General features: G+C 56.2%; 5 protein-coding genes across 5 annotated transcripts; 4 read left to right on the forward strand and 1 right to left on the reverse strand.

The window, feature by feature from the left end:
- Positions 1–1,156: 1,156 nt before the first annotated feature.
- On the forward strand, positions 1,157–1,621 carry VDAG_07930 (uncharacterized protein; the record flags this gene model as incomplete). Its single annotated transcript, XM_009652696.1, has 1 exon — positions 1,157–1,621. One exon carries the CDS (start codon positions 1,157–1,159, stop codon positions 1,619–1,621), a length of 465 nt encoding a protein of 154 aa, XP_009650991.1.
- A 1,762-nt stretch (positions 1,622–3,383) lies between these two features.
- VDAG_07931 (retinol dehydrogenase) lies at positions 3,384–4,760 on the forward strand. Its single transcript, XM_009652697.1, has one exon. The coding sequence runs from the start codon at positions 3,675–3,677 to the stop codon at positions 4,671–4,673; it is 999 nt and encodes a 332-aa protein (XP_009650992.1). The 5' UTR covers positions 3,384–3,674; the 3' UTR covers positions 4,674–4,760.
- A 3,085-nt stretch (positions 4,761–7,845) lies between these two features.
- Positions 7,846–9,315, reverse strand: VDAG_07932 (uncharacterized protein; the record flags this gene model as incomplete). Its single annotated transcript, XM_009652698.1, has 3 exons — positions 7,846–8,041; positions 8,814–8,938; positions 9,010–9,315. 3 exons carry the CDS (start codon positions 9,313–9,315, stop codon positions 7,846–7,848), a joined length of 627 nt encoding a protein of 208 aa, XP_009650993.1.
- Positions 9,316–10,497: 1,182 nt separating this feature from the next.
- On the forward strand, positions 10,498–13,495 carry VDAG_07933 (uncharacterized protein; the record flags this gene model as incomplete). Its single annotated transcript, XM_009652699.1, has 1 exon — positions 10,498–13,495. The coding sequence occupies one exon, from the start codon at positions 10,498–10,500 to the stop codon at positions 13,024–13,026; it is 2,529 nt and encodes an 842-aa protein (XP_009650994.1). The 3' UTR covers positions 13,027–13,495.
- A 927-nt stretch (positions 13,496–14,422) lies between these two features.
- On the forward strand, positions 14,423–15,306 carry VDAG_07934 (uncharacterized protein; the record flags this gene model as incomplete). Its single annotated transcript, XM_009652700.1, has 2 exons — positions 14,423–14,808; positions 14,889–15,306. The coding sequence occupies 2 exons, from the start codon at positions 14,423–14,425 to the stop codon at positions 15,304–15,306; spliced, it is 804 nt and encodes a 267-aa protein (XP_009650995.1).
- Between the last annotated feature and the right edge of the window lie 329 nt (positions 15,307–15,635).

The following is a 15,635-nucleotide window of genomic DNA, read 5'->3' on the forward strand; positions in this document are numbered from 1 at the left end:
TGGGTGTAGGCATAATTTCAACGAACTTTATCGTCCTCAGATCTTCGCGGCTGCTCATAAGCACGTGTAGCAATTCTCTTTGGAGTATCCGCTTTGTGATGATGCTGAATGATACATCCGTCGGCTGTAAATGCGGTCAATTTCATCATCCGCAGTAATGGCGGACCAGCTGAGGCATAGGATTGATAGCCTTCCCGAATTGTAGATGAGTGACTGTTTAGCAGATCTGACAGAGTCCTATCATTTTGCATTAATTGCCTCGGCCCCTTCTATCTCGCTCGCATGTGATCAGCCTCGAGACGTAGGATTGCCTGCCGGCTCAGGTTTCACGAGTGATGGCGACCATCTCTGGGAATGTAATGTACCCACATTGGCGTGAACGACGTCGACACAACCGCATGCAACCCAAGATTGATGAGCTGTTAGCATCTGTGTCTTTTTGCGTAATTGGGCTCTGCCGCTGAACACATTGAATCCTTGGCTTGTCGTGCGATGACATGGATTGACGGTCCGCCCAGTCCGTCTTGTTCCTCCTCCGGCGCGAATCACCAGCGAACTGAGGTCAATGACGGCACATAGACCGTACTCACCGTACGTGCGCCTGTTTGCCCCGGAGCGAGGGTACTGGATGCCGAAGAAAACAGTGCAGCATGGCGCGGAGTTAGGGCATTAAAACGCGGCTGAGGCTTTGTCAAGGTATGGAGATGCGGGGCTGTACCCACTACCTTAACATGCCTAGCCGTGAAGTCTAAGCCCAGGAGGGCGAAAGTGTCATCGTGGTAAACAGCAGAAACCCGACGCTCGTGCGGCTGAGACCAAGCACGCAGCAGGATTTTCGCACATGGTAGGTGACATAACGGGGAGATTCGACGTCGTGCATCGACATAACGCAAAATGTCGGATTGTTCAGTTTTGGGCTCACTCTTGTGACGATCAAAGCTTACGAATTAGTCCCCGATTTGGATCGATAGAGAATGAGAACATACACGTTCAAGCTCTACGGAAGGAATCAGTCGTGCAATGGTGAGGAGACTCAGTGATGTATAAAGACAATAACCTAGCCAAGGCATCATGTGTGGACGAGGTTCATCTGCATCTTCGTACAAAGCACTCTCCGCCAGTAGTCCACTCATAGAAACTCACGAACCCCTTCATCATGGCATCGACTTCTCCCTCGGCAGTCCTCCGACAACGCATTGAGGCTACCGTCAAATCTTTCTTGGCCACATTTGAAGACGGCTCAATCCAGAATGACGCATCCATCATCAACCGCGATGTCACCGATGACTGCAAAAGATACATTTTGCCTGCGCCATTGCGTCAGGCCTTTGGGCTTCCCGACGACTTTTTCTTTGATAATGCGAAGTTTGAAGAAGCCTTTGCGAAAGACATCGGCGTCTTGAAATTCAGGAACAATATTCTTTCCGACCTGGTCATTGACACCGAGGCCCGTCGGGCCGCAATCACTGCCATCGCAGAAGTTCATGAAAAGACTGGGGAGGTGTACCTCTCCGAGTCAGCTTGGTTCTTATACTTCAACGAGGATGGGTCGAAAGTCGAGAAGGTGACCGAGTTTTGCGACAAGGACGCCATCGTGAGAATGGCACAGGCAAGCGCATAGGGTTGGCTTCGGGCAGGCAGGCTTGTAAGATAGATTGTACAGATGATGGGCTGTTCCACCTCGCTACAGCCACAATGAATTCCCACCGCCTTGAGCCACTATCATTCCGTTTCTGCATGCCGAAGTCGTTCGGAAGGTCTGTCAAAGTCATCCTGGACTGACGGGCTCTGGGATTGCAAGGACCTGGTAGAGACTATAAAAAAGTTATGGACAGCGTAACCGCGTAGATCGTCTCGTAATCAGAACGGGCAAATATTCAAAGAAAAGCAGTCTGACTCAAATCGGGAACCCATGGCCATTGATAGTCGTTGCTTACAGGACAGGACATTGATATCCAGATTCTTGTCGCACACCATGACTTGACTCAATGGACATCTTCAATACTCCTCACCCGATCAAGAGATGAGCATTGGTTCCTCTCCTCTTATACGCCTCCAGCGATTGCTGTGTTGGATCAACTCGTCACAGCCCTCCACAGCCCATGACCACCTAGCAATGAAGGCTGGAGTGGCCTCCCAGCTCTGCATGAGGTGTGGTTCACCCCACACGATCAAACCCCTCCGCCCCGCCGTGACTTCATCTTCATCAGATCTCGTTGCAAGGGGTAGGCGCCGCAACGGTCCAGTGTCAGACATGGTGGTTGTAACGGGAGTCTCCTGTCGACTGAGGGCTGGTGTGCGGCCCATGAGCTCTCCGACGAGGTCCTCCAGAAGGTCCCGGTGGTTGAAATGTCCCTCTCCCCTGATCAGGTTATCACGAACGCGCGGAAAGGGTATGAGATTTATCCATGATGAATGAAACTTGACTTGCTGAAGACTGGTCGGAAACAGGGAGGGAGGGATGTTGGGATTGAGTGGGAAGATGGTGGTGTCGTCTTGGTATCGAACGCTGATAGGACAAACACCAGGGGAATATCCCTCGATCCTACCTGTGAGCAGGACATTCAAGGTGCGCTTGTTGGAGATGAAAGCACGAAAGACGTTGTATTGGATAAGGTGGAGGAGGTGGTCCGTTGAAAGGGGAAACACAAAGGGCGTCTGGCCTTGATCCGGTGTGGTGGGGGCCGACTTTGGGAGAGCTTCGTCGTGTTGGGGCGTGGCCATAGACTGTGTGCTGTGGATGCGAGGCCGGGGACGAAAGACACATGTGGCGGCCACGCCTGCAGGCTCTGAAGGTTTGTTCGGAGAGAAACCATTCTCAGGCTGATCCGGTTCGTCAAGCCGCCAACGCCTCACTTTGAACGGGCGCAACCCTTGGACGACCCCAGGGTCTTGGGCTCTGACCCGCGATCCTTCAGAGGTACTTACTTAGCTTGGCACAGATGAGGAGCTAGAGGGAAAGACTCACGGTGTGCTCGTTGGTTCTTCCGGTTCTGAAGCTTTCTGTGGTATTTTTTGTCCTCAGCGCTCGTGTCCCATCGCGCAGGCCCTATTGCAGTACTCATTTCGCCCCGGTCAGGACTTGAAGAAGTCAGTGTCAAGGTGTTCTCCGTGGCGAGGAATGGCCGAAGCTTTCGGCTGTGTAATTGCTAGATCATGACACGGTGGGCTCTGGTGAGAAGTGGAATGCACCCTTGGTCAAATTCCCAATGCCACCCCTTAAAACTCACGTGGTCCAAATAGAGCTCATACCACAGAAACTCGGGGACGGATCATCTCCAGCTTTGAGTGCGAGGTGCGCTAGACCGCAAACGGTAAAAAGGTCATCACGTCGAGTCATGACCTCCGGTCTTGGTAATGCATCAGCGCAGCCAACGGTAGTCCACGGCAATACATGAATGGATCGTCCTGTGTAAAGGTCTGTTGAACGCACGGCGATAACTTGAGACAAACTCGTCTCGTCCGGCGATTTGTAAGTAATGTTTTTCTTTAGACTGCTTTCGTGGGGCGGTGTTTCTTGGACGTGCAGAATGGACCGACTATAAGAACCAAATGGTGTTCCATGCCCGGAACAGTTGACTCTACACCTCAGATCATCACCGCACAGCTTCTCAACATACCAGACCAATCCTACACTTTCACCACTTCTCCCCCGCCACGTCACCAATATCATCATGTCTCGCTACGCTGATACTTTCGTCACGCCGAACGGCCCTGGTGATGCACGCCCCACTGCCCAACAAATCGTCAAGGACGAAGGCGCCGAGGGCAAGTTGCAGGGCCAGGTCATTGTCATCACGGGTACCTCCTCTGGAATCGGTATCGAGACTGCCCGCGTCCTCGCTCTCACCGGCGCTACCCTCTTCCTCACGGCGCGGGATCTGACGAAGGCTAAGTCTGCCCTCGAGGGCGTCTTCGTTCCGTCCCAAATGGAGCTCGTCGAAATGGACCAGACATCTTTCGCTTCTATCCGCGCCGCCGCCGCCACCATTCTTGCTAAGACGTCCAAGATTCACGCGCTTGTGAACAACGCCGGCATCATGGGAACCCCCGACCTCCTCTTCACCGCCGACGGCCACGAACTCCAGTTCGGCACGAACCATCTCTCACACTTCCTCTTCTACAAGCTTCTCGAGCCTGCTCTCCTCGCTGCCGCTTCCCCGAGCCTACCCTCCCGCGTCGTTAACCTCTCATCCTCTAGCCACAACGTGGCCGGCCTGAATGACTCGGACAACTACAACTTCCAGAAGACCAAGTACGACCCGTATGTGTCTTACGGCCAATCCAAGACCGCGAACATCTACATGGCCAACGAGATCGAGCGCCGTTTTGGCTCCCGCCACCTTCACGCCACCAGTGTTCACCCCGGCATCATCGCGACCGCGCTGACGCGATCCATGCCCCCTGACGCCTTCAAGGGGATGGAACACCTCTACCCCACCATGAAGAGTATCGAACAGGGAGCCGCAAACACCGTGTATGCGGCTGTCAGCAAAGAGTGGGAACAAGCCGGTGGCAAGTACCTTGTTGACCTCGTCGAGGCCAAGCCTACTGCGGAGGGAGATGACAAGGTCACTGGTCCTGGATACGCGCCGTGGGCGTACAACAAGGAGGAGGCCAAGAGGCTGTGGAGGGACTCGCTCAAGATTGTCGGTCTGCCCGATGACCAGTAGGGAATCTTCGGGGAGATTTATGTGCTGGAGAAATAGACGATAGACCAAATGTCCGCCTGGTTCAGGGTAACAATTGCTCTCTTTGGTAACTGCTCGCTTCCGTCTCTGCTTCTTGTGGCGAGAGGTTTCTTGTGAGCCCAGTATGGCGCAACGTAATCTTGCGCAGTAACTGTGACACTTATCTTGACGCGCCTTGGGTACTATCATGCCGCGATGTCGGTGTCAGCGATGGAATGAGCAAAGTGAAAAGGACTTCCACAGGTGATGTCCGCAGTCAAATATAAGACAGGGGTGCGAAATCAATCTGAGAATTGGCCCTCCGTAGCCTTTGTATACGCTCTCCGTATTTCCAAGCTGCCCCGAACTAGCCCCTGAGGTCCGCTGTTCCCTGGCTTCGTAGGCAACTCCGAATCTTTGGCCACTGGAGGCATTTCGTCCCATCACTCAAGTCATGGCTGGCAGAGGGTGAAGGTGTTCGTTGATTGACGAACAATTAAAGTCGACAAGGCCAGTCTTCCAAGTCATCAGCCTCGTTCAACTAATCACCCAAGGTCCTGTCTGTTGATCTGGCTTGGGAGAGGTATGATGTGGTATAATTACCGAAAATGACCTCAAGTCCGGCTTCAGCCAGTCTTTCGTGTGTCGGAATCAAATAAAAGTAATCGCCCGAGTATGAGGCTTGGATCTCCCGATTCATTGACCTTGAAGTCGGAGTCCCGCTCTTTTCGATGCCTGCGGCCTACCTGCCGCGCACATTGACCAGCAGGGGTAACAATGACCACATAGTACTGTTTTCCGACGTCTAGCAGGATTACCTCGCGTGAACCCGCCAAGGAGAAGCAATTTTCGGGTCTAGGAACAATTCCTCAAGGGAGATCATCAAACTGTGGCGCTTCAAAGGGAGAATGGCTTCGTCTGATGATAGCTCGTCTTGGGAAACCTGACCAGGTCCTCGATGGCGACTTTTATTCCATGGCCTGCAGACGAGAAGCTCATTTTCACAAAGACCAACAGGTGCTCGATGCGTCATACAAACCAGCCGGGAAACATGTTCCATCGAATGTTCGACGCGGCATTGGTCAAGGTCCCGTGTCACCGCCAGAGCCCTAAAGGCGCCGCCTTGGGGGCGCCTCAACCTCGAAGACATCCTGCTACAAGCTCAATCAAAGGTCGACCGTCCAATGGAAGAGCAGAAGCCACGGAGCACACGACCACCCCAGAGACAAAGACGGCATGGCGCATCGCATCGCATCGCATCTCGCTGATGCCGCCCGCTTGTGAGCCGATCGACCGCCCTCAGTCCGCCTGGGCATCTGAGTCGACACGGGCTCTCCGCACCGCGATTGGACGGGGAAAGGTAATTGGGCATCTCATGCTCCGGCTCCTTCGGTCCAGTCCCCAGACGGGTCTCAGCTCCAGGATTCGCCTCCGAACCTTGAACTCCAGCAGGCAGCGTCGCTGGTCGAATTGAACCCTTCCGATGGTGGTTCACGTCGCCAGCGAGCAGGGAACATCGATCAGAGCCACAGATCACAGACAAGCCACGTGCAATATCAAGAACGTTTCCTGCTGCTCGCGACGCAGGCGGTGCCTACATGTATTACATACGTCTCATGCATGTACAGCATGTAGCGCTACGTGTCGAGTCTGACAGGTGCAAAGATGTGCGCGAATCCGAACCAACTCACGGCGCAAAGGCCAGTTCGATGGAGGTTTTTGGACGTCAAGCAGCCCGCCGTGGATCCTTTCCCCTAGCGCTTGCGAATCTTTTAGAAACACCATCTTTTCTGCGGGATTTTCATGCGCACCGACCAAACTGCCGGGCGGTAAGGTATAGCCCCATGACGTTGGTGATGGGGGGTGGCTTTGCTCCTTTTTGAGTAGAAACTCGTCGGGCGTTTCTTAATGATCGACCCTGGGACACAAAGCCCTTGTTCCGCGGCGGGATTGACTCTCAGACCCCAGCCCTACTGTGCCATTCATGACATAATGCGAGGGGGGGGCGATGCGAGCCTGGAATCCTACTCTGCACCTAGGGCCCCCCGATCGTCAATGTGTACCATGTAGTGCTCTCTCGCTTGGTCCGGCTACTCGGGGCCAGGGAAATAGTGTCCTTTAGAGTCTCTTAGCTGCGAGAAACAATATTCTGATCGGCGGGCACACAAGAACCTATCTAGGCTCGTAGATTTCTGAAATAAGCAACTGGCCAAATTCAGCGACTGGCTGGGCCACCGTCCTGTGCTGCCCAGCAGAAGTCGTCACCCAGGCGAAGACCAGCGGATACGAAGCGTTTACCGACTCGCATGGGTCCCAGCAGGGCAGGAAGCTGCATGTTACCGCCAACAGGAGATGACGGACAAAGCTACACGGACCTGCACACAAAAAAAGTAGCTCAATCAACACGAGGCTCGGCAGGCATCCTCATGTACCCGGCCCCCCTGCTCCGAAGACCCCCCTGCTCCGCTCCATTACGTCTGGATCTCGCGGCGATCACTGCTCGAATGGAACGGCACGTCGCCTGCATGCCCGCCCGCCGAGAAGCAAAATCCTCAGGTCACTACCACCAACTGGTGGGCGCGATCCGTCGGTAGAGAGGGGTACATGGTAGCTCTCTGCATGTGCCCAGACCAAATGGGAAGAGCCATGCTCTGAGGGTTGGCTCGGTTCTGGGCTCTCACCCCCTCTGAAGAACCACTGTTGTGCTGCACCATGGACGCAGTTTGGTCTGGGGCCTCAACTAGCCAGACAACCGTGTGTTCGTCTCGAGTCGAGAGAGGCCACGAGCCAAAGTGACGCTACTGCTGGAGGTCAATCTCATGGAAACACAGATTGCGGCCACCCACTCGTTTCTGTTGCCTGCCCCCCCCCCCCGCTCCGCCTCGCTTTGGCTTTGCTTTCTCCCGCGTTTCGATTCAAGTCTCGTTTCGACCCGAAGACCCTGCGCCGCGCTTTCACCTCCCCGCCCGCCCACTGGCCCGCTGGAGAGAGTGCTCCAGTTCCAATGCCGTACCATTCATTTGTGTTCTGGCCAACCACGTCTCGCTGGGCCCTACCGGAGAGGCTCGGGGGATCCGCTGTCCCAGCATGCCTGCGTGTGTGGCTTGGAACCGCACGCTCACTAGAAGGTGCGTGAAGCCCTCGCTCCACCACACGCTGCGTGCCGGTGCCACCGCTAGCGATGGGACGGCGTCGACATCTGGGGAGGAAAAAGAGACCAGGTGAGCTTCAAGAAGGTCGGAGACTCGTCTCGGTGTCTAGCGTGCTGCTGTCCGAGACCATTGCTCTGTGGCAAAGGTGCGGTGCTGGTGGCGGCGGGGTTCTTAGCAGCAGGCGGTCGGGCAGACAACGATGCACCCTGACTAGAGGGACTGTAGGCAGGTTAGCATTGAGCACTACCACTAACGTACTCCTCAGTAGAAGGGTCAAAGAAAGGGTCGAGTGACAGCGCCACGGCTGGGGCCGGCCCACGAGACAGTCCCCTTTGGCTTGCGCTTGCGATGGGAGATCAGCCTCAGGACGCACAATAGCTCTTGCTAGCGGCGAGCTGGACCAGTTGGTCAACAAGTCAAGATGGTCAAGATGGTCGGTCATCTTGCAATCTTGCAGCTCGGTAGGTCATTGTGGCGCCGGTCGAGGCTGGGGAATGATGATGAAAGGAGTTCGCTGGAGTTCCCTCGGATGGGGGGGGGGGGGGAGGGCGCGGGACGGCGAACGAGCAATGCATGAATGATCGAGAGGGGCATGCCGAAGGAGAGCCAATGCAACACCTGTGCCAAGCCTCCGCCTCTGCCGTGCTTACAGATCGATCTCTCGCCTGGACGGTTACGACGCTTGTTGACGATGATGGAGGCTCTCCCCAGCGGTGAAGTGGTTCGTACTTGCTCCGCAGGGCCCGAAGTGCCGGTCACGAGGGATGTTGGGTACGGACGCAACGACAGGCAGCAGGAAGTAGCAGCCCACAGAAGGGTCGCAGAGGGGGGGGGAGAACGGGAACTACCTGAGGGGGCAAGAACGATGGACCAGCAGACGGGAAGCGGGAAGAATAGGGCAAGCAATGATGAAAGCACAGAAGAAACCACGGCAAGAACGGGGGGAGCGTCATGATTGTGAGTGTGTGACGGAGCAAGCAAGCAAGCACACCTGACAGGCACTTCCTTCCCAGCCAGCGTGGCGATTGCACAGTGAATCGCTGCCCTTCCTTCTGTGGTACTGCCACATGCCCACTGCCCCTTGCCCTCCAAGCCCTCCTCCATGGCCTTCCTGTACTGTACCTTCGTACCTACCTAGCACAGAACTGTTGTGCTCCTCTCGTCATCCTCCCCAGAAGCTGTCTCACCTTGCTTCTTCCGCTGGGCTGGCTGGTACATGTAGTAGCAGCCAGTCGCATGGGGACTGACCAGTCACCCACCCAGCTTGCCAGCTTGCCAGCTTGCCCATCACACCAACGATGCGATTTTGAGTTGAGGCGAGGCCCGGTTCTCTGCAGCAGCACATCGGGTACCTTGCTTTGAGACCCTGTTGCCCACATTCCTCCAGCCAACCCTGAGGTCACCATCGTCTGGGCGCTGCCTCGGCGCTCCCCGATCGAAGCAAACAACCCCCGGTACTGACAGTGGAGGTCTGTTCCTGTCATGTCAGGCATCCTGTCATGTCAGGCACTACAAACTACAATGACTGCTGCTAGCGACGCGATGGTGAATCACCTCTGGCTAGAGGAAGCACCGGACTTCAGGACATCAGGAGACCTCGGATAGCTACATCAGGAGACGGCGGTGACGAGCGCTGGAGGACCAAACCTCGTCAAGATATGGCGTCTAGATCAGTGAGTAAGTACATTGAGAGAACGACAGCGCGGGACACCAACGACACGGCGGCGGAGGTGGCTCGCCCCAACTGACGGTCGGCCGGGTCGGCCAGCCAGGCCAGCCATGGTTGAGCTTTTCTGGATGCTCATGTTCAGGCTCCACGCCATGAACGCGCCAGGAAAATTCGCGACGATCAATTCAATGGCATTCCCACCCCTCCGCTGGCAGCGCCGGTATTGGGCCAGACCCTCCTGGGGATCCATTCCCAGTTCCCAGTTCCACACCCATGTCCCACGTCTGCACCACCCACACCCACCCATCCTTGCCATCCAGCCATGCCCACATCTCTCTGTTCTCACTTGGCACACCTCTGACGGCTTTTGCCTGTTGCTGCCACACCCCCTTGCCCTGGGCCCCTCGCCCTGGCTGGCCCCATCCACCCCCCTAACGGGTGCCCAGCGCCCAGCGCCCAGCGTCGAACGCCACGATGCCAGTGTCCTCCAGGGCCGCCTGACTAGTGGGCTCGTTCCCCGGCCTGATTGACCTTTGGGGGTTCTTGTTCCTTCATCATTCTATTATTACCCTTGGCCACCCCTCGCCACTTTACAGGATCTGCCCCGGTCCTGCAGACTGCCCTGACCAGACTGACGAGAGAGAGACCTACGACACCACTGACGAGTCGCCTTTCGTCACCCGCTCAACAGCCGGATTGCCCTGCCACATCTTTCCCTCCTTTCTAGCAGCCAACTCTCGTTTCGAACCAGTCCATCATCTCGTTTGCAGTTTCCAGTCCAGAGTCAGCGGGCCTGTCGAAACATCCTCAATTACCACCTGACCGACAGAACCTCCGAGGCGGGTTTCCAGCTTCTTCGGCTTCGGCACGACTGCCAGCACCGCCAAAACTACCCGGTATCAAGCACGTTACCCATCACTATGCGCCAGTTCAACAGCCAGCGCACCGATCAATCACGCCCACAGAAGTAGTTTCCGCCGACCCAGCGACCGCACTCAGATGGAAGATGGCTTTGTGGCCATTTAGGAGGAAAAGCGGGCGCAAACGCACGAGAAGCGGCGCCGCCCTTTCCGACGTTGAAGGCCCACCACGAAGTCAAACGGCAGACGCTGCCGTACCAGTGCCCACCAAGCGAACGCCATCACAGAAGAAACAACGCACGGAGACAGAGCCCGCGAAGCTACACCGCCGTCCGCGGACCTACAGTTTCTCGCCTGGCCGCCATGACTCCATCAGGGTCGACGGCAAGGGTACGTCTGCCCAGCCCACCGCAGTACGCGGGAAGAGGTTTTCGCCCGGCGACCAAATAGACGAGGTGAGGGAGGAAGATTCTCAATGGCAGCGTGTTCCGACGCTGTACGGAACGCGCAACGGCGACAAGATGTCGAGGAGAAAGAGTAGCAAGAGGAGGAGGGACGACCACGATCGTGAAGCCGAACTCAAGGCCATGAGCAACTTCGTCCCAGTCAGGCCGTCTGCCGAGGCATGGACAGCCGGCAGGCCGATGAAGAAGGACAGTAAGAGGGTAAGGACGGGCGGCAGGGGCTCAGGCGCCGTGTCGGAACTTTCGCTGCCAATCCCCGAATCAATTCACTCGAGCATGTCATCCGACTCAGAGCATGCCTCGTACAGGATCTCCGCTCTCGAGGCGTTGGCGCCTCGCCCGACTCTACGGTATGCGACGCATCCCCGATGGGCTCCCGGCAACAGCACGGATCCCACCAGGTCTACGTCGCAGAGGAACAAGCTGGCTGAAAGAGCGAATCTGCCCGAAGCGACGTTAAAATCTCACAAGCGGATCGATAGTCTTGCAGATGATCTGGGCGCCTCCGATCTACGCGAACTTATGGAGCGCGACAACAGGAGGAGGGAGAGAAAACGTCAGCGTGAACAAGAGCACACGGAGAGGAGGCTCGCAAGACGAGCAGAAAAGCAGCGCGAAGCAGAAGCCGAAGCCTCCAAGAGCGGAACCCCACCGCCGCAAAATCTAGAACGAGGTGTCATGGGTCGCGATGTAGTCGGCCTCGGTATTGATACAACGTCAGCCGTGGTGACTTCGTCGCGGCGACGGTCGTCAGATGCTTCATTCAAGCGACAAACGCCATCGCCAGAACAGGGGCATGCATCACCAGAGCGCGAAACTACCGCTGAGGAAGCCCTCGACACTCAGATCGAACCTCTCAGCCACTTCCACAGGACCACGAGTATACCGCTTGAGACTGCGCTTGAGTCAGAAACAGACGTCGTGGCGCCGGCAACACCACCGCCGGAAACCACCAAGCGGGCTACTTCGATTCAGAAGAAGAAGTCCAGATCACGAACATCCCTGGCGTCCGACGAGAGACACAGGCTGTCGCCGACAGCAACCAAAACAGAGGAGTATGACCCGCCACGTAAAGATTCGGAATCCAGCAACCGCGGCAAGTTAAACTTCTCTTCTCTGTTCAAATGGGGATCACGTGGCAATCGCCGGAGCTCTGGGCCCTCATCCTTCTCAAACACCTCACGAGAGGAGATGCAGGCTGCTATTCAAGCACAAGGTCTCGCCCCGACGCACTCGGCACAACAAGCACCGGCGACATCTCGCACATCACTGGCGTCGACACCCCCTCCTGTCGTAGGCTACACCCCAACCAAGATGAGCTCTGGCGTTCCTAAGCGGACCCGGTCACGGTTCCGGGAGGACCTACCTGAACTTCCAATGTCGCCACCAGACTCTCGCGTTGCATCGCCCGAGACTGAGCCACCCATGCCTGCATTATCAGAGAGGCACTCTCGAGAACAAGGCAATATGGAGGCCTCTAACACGCCAGCGCGGTATGACACACCGAGCTCGGAGCGAAGAACAATCGACGAGACTATGAGGCAGACGCCGACATCTGTCCATCGCCTAAACCAGCACTCACCGCAACCGCAGTCAGTCTCCCTGGCATCCATTGACTCGGAGGCATCGTGGCTCTCTGGACGCGTTGGTAAGCGGTCGTCGTCCGGCCTAGGCATGCGCGACAGCAATCCCCGTTATCCTTACGCGCAGCAACGGCAGTCCCAGCAGTCCTCCTCCAGTAATAATACTGAAGAGGAGATTGATGAGCAGATTGCTGACGACGAATACTTGTCTAATCTTGCGACTCCGTCCCACGATACAAACATGGCGCAGACCGGCCATGGCCGCCGGTCAACGGGCGATGGGCGCCCTAGCAGTGATGAGGATGAGCACATGGCTGATGCCGACATGAAATGGGGCTCCGTTAGTGCCCATCAGACGGTGATGCACCGGCGGCAGGCCGCCCGAATCAAGAGCAGCGAGGGGCTACTCAACACGTTTGATGAGGAAAGCAGCTCATCCAGTGACCTCAATGAAACGCCCATGGTGGAGAGCGCGACAAGGATCAGCTACGGCCAAAAGGGGCATGTGCGCCACATGAGTGCTGGAAGCGCCAAGTTGCTGGATATTACGCCCCGGGCCAGCATTGACAGCAAGGGACGGAACCCTACGACTGGCGACAGGAGGTCAAGCGTACCTCTATCCTTGTGATGAACTAACATGAGTGGAAGAGTTTAGGATGACGATGTTCAGAGGCCAGCCAGGAACCGAGCCCCACGATCATTACCTATTTTCTTTACCTATCAGGTCCTACACGGCCACCGACGCCCACACGGCACTTTCATTATTGTCCATTACCGACCATATTCGATCTTTAACCTCATTTCCTTTCCACATCAGCCAAAAACGAAAAAAAGTCTTCCGCCACTATTCCGGAGACGCCTCAAACGACACAATCTCGATCCTGGCTGGCACTGAACAATCTGACTCCACTTTGGCCATGTTCGTTCTCACATCGAGCTTCCGTCACAAATGTCGACTCGTGGTTCTCGTTTCTCATATTATGCGAAGCGTCTGTTTTCTTTCCTCGCTCTGTACCTGTTGTACGACACGATACCCCACGGCCGAGCCGCATGCAGAGCGCTACGTAGCGAATTATCACATGGGCTGTTCTTTCAAATGTTGATGTTTGACTTTTTTCGGTGTACAAGCAACCCCCATAGTTGATACCAACAGGAAACCGGCGTTATTGTGCATGATGACGTGACCGCCGCCATGTGCACTATGATGTAGCATGATCAGTGGCGAACCCTGCGCTGGTGGCATTCACCATTGTGCAAAACGTTGCCTATAGCATCGTGTTTCGGGAGTCAACTCGTGCAAGTGAATGAAGTACCGGGGGTATGTAAAGTGTTCCCGGCGCCTGGCTGCGCACGATTGGAAGCGGCACGCAGAGGGCATCTTTTCAGGCCTGTGTCAAGACGGTTTTGTTTCTCAGCGTCTTTCGTCTCAGGGTCAAGGTTCAAGAATGAAGCCTGCTCGACCATTGATTGCCAACATGAGAGGGAGATCTTTTACAGCCATGTTTTCATGGTCGCCCTGGCGCGAGAAGAGAATCACCTGTTACCCCCTTCGCCTTCAGCAGGTCGTACGTAGAGAAACGTTGTGTTGGTGGATGAACGATAGACAATCAGCAGTCCCGCAAATGGTCTACGAAGAACGTGGATACGAATGGCGCTGTGGATTTTGGCCTCAGCACAGGATCAAGATCTTCATACCAGCCTGATAGGCTGCCAATAGGTTGCCATCCTGCCATCCATCCAGGAACACCAGACCTATCAAGACGGAACTTCCAAGTGGATGTCAGAAGGGTGCTCAAAAAAGTACGGTCCCAGCTGGCGCCGGCTGCGAAGCCTCGGCCTACAGTTGAGGAGCCGCGTCGGAAGTGCCGCGCCCTGGAGGGCGAAAAAGGCGCCCTGCGAAGGCCGGGCACTATCGGCCGAGGGAAATGCCGGGCTTAAGACACAATTTGGGAGTCACGCACGCAATCCCAGCGACCATGACAGCGGCGTGAAAGAAAACAACCACGAAGCGAAAACTCGACGGCATGACGACGACGACACTGCTACGAGGCGTCCTGCGCCGGCCAGCGCCATGGCTGCGCACGCGAGCCGGCCAGCGAAGGCTGCAGTCCACGAAGCACAACCCCGAACAGCCCCGCCAGACGCCCAAGCAGCAGGACCCGATCCCCGTGCCTAACACGGTGCCGACGATTCCACTGTGGCAGCGGCTGGGTCCGTTGACCACGGCGGCGGAGGGCTATGCGCGGGCGCAGAGGAACAGGCCGTACTGGACGCAGTTTGTGACGGCGCTCGTCATCTACTTTTGCGCCGACATGTCGGCCCAGCGGATGAGCGGCAAGGAGTACGCGCCGGAGAGGACGGGGAGGTCGCTGATTATCGGAGGACTGTCGGCGATTCCGAGCTACAAATGGTAGGTGCTGGCAAGCAGTCGGACGGTCGGGCGACGGGTTCTGGCGCTTGGGCACGATGCTGACAGATGGGATCTCGCAGGTTCATCTTCCTCTCGGTCAACTTCAACTATGCGTCGCGCATCGGGTCCCTGGCCGTCAAGATCATCGTCAACCAGACGTGCTTCACGCCGCTGTTCAACTCGTACTTTTTCGGAATGCAGGCGTTCCTCGCGGGCGACAGCCTCGAGCAGGTCGTGGAGCGGATCCGACGGACGGTACCGACGAGCATCGTCAACTCGTGCAAGCTGTGGCCTGCGGTGACGGCCTTCAGCTTCACATTCATTCCGATGGAGTACCGCAGCGTCTTCTCTGGCGTCATTGCCGTTGGCTGGCAGACTTATCTGAGCTTCTTGAACCGGGAGGCAGAGGTGGCCGAGGAAGCAGCTGCGCTCGCGGCTGGCCGGGAGGTGGTGCCAGTAGTCCCAGAAAGCCGCGAACTGGCGAGGATGGAGGCGTGACGATATCTTGGAGGCTCGATCCTCTAGCCTGGGGACTGTTTTTGCATGTTCGGCGTTTGGGTTTGGATAGAATGGAGAGAAGACAGTCGATAGAAGATAGAAAGGTGCATTCATCATACGATCCATTCTTGAACACTAGACCGCCGTACCCTGGAAATGCGGTGCTCTTTTCCGACAAAGACGGAAGGCTGACGTAAGGCGCTTCCGATCATCACAAGCTTCACTTTCCATTTGATTGATGTCTGCTCCGCCAACTTCCCCGCCAACCCGCAAATAATCCATTATCTTGAGCCATTGAGTGCCGGACACAATCGGCATTGCTCGCCCAA

The sequence above is a fragment of the Verticillium dahliae genome, genomic scaffold (assembly GCF_000150675.1).
Source record: "Verticillium dahliae VdLs.17 supercont1.18 genomic scaffold, whole genome shotgun sequence".
Lineage (NCBI taxonomy): Eukaryota > Fungi > Ascomycota > Sordariomycetes > Glomerellales > Plectosphaerellaceae > Verticillium > Verticillium dahliae.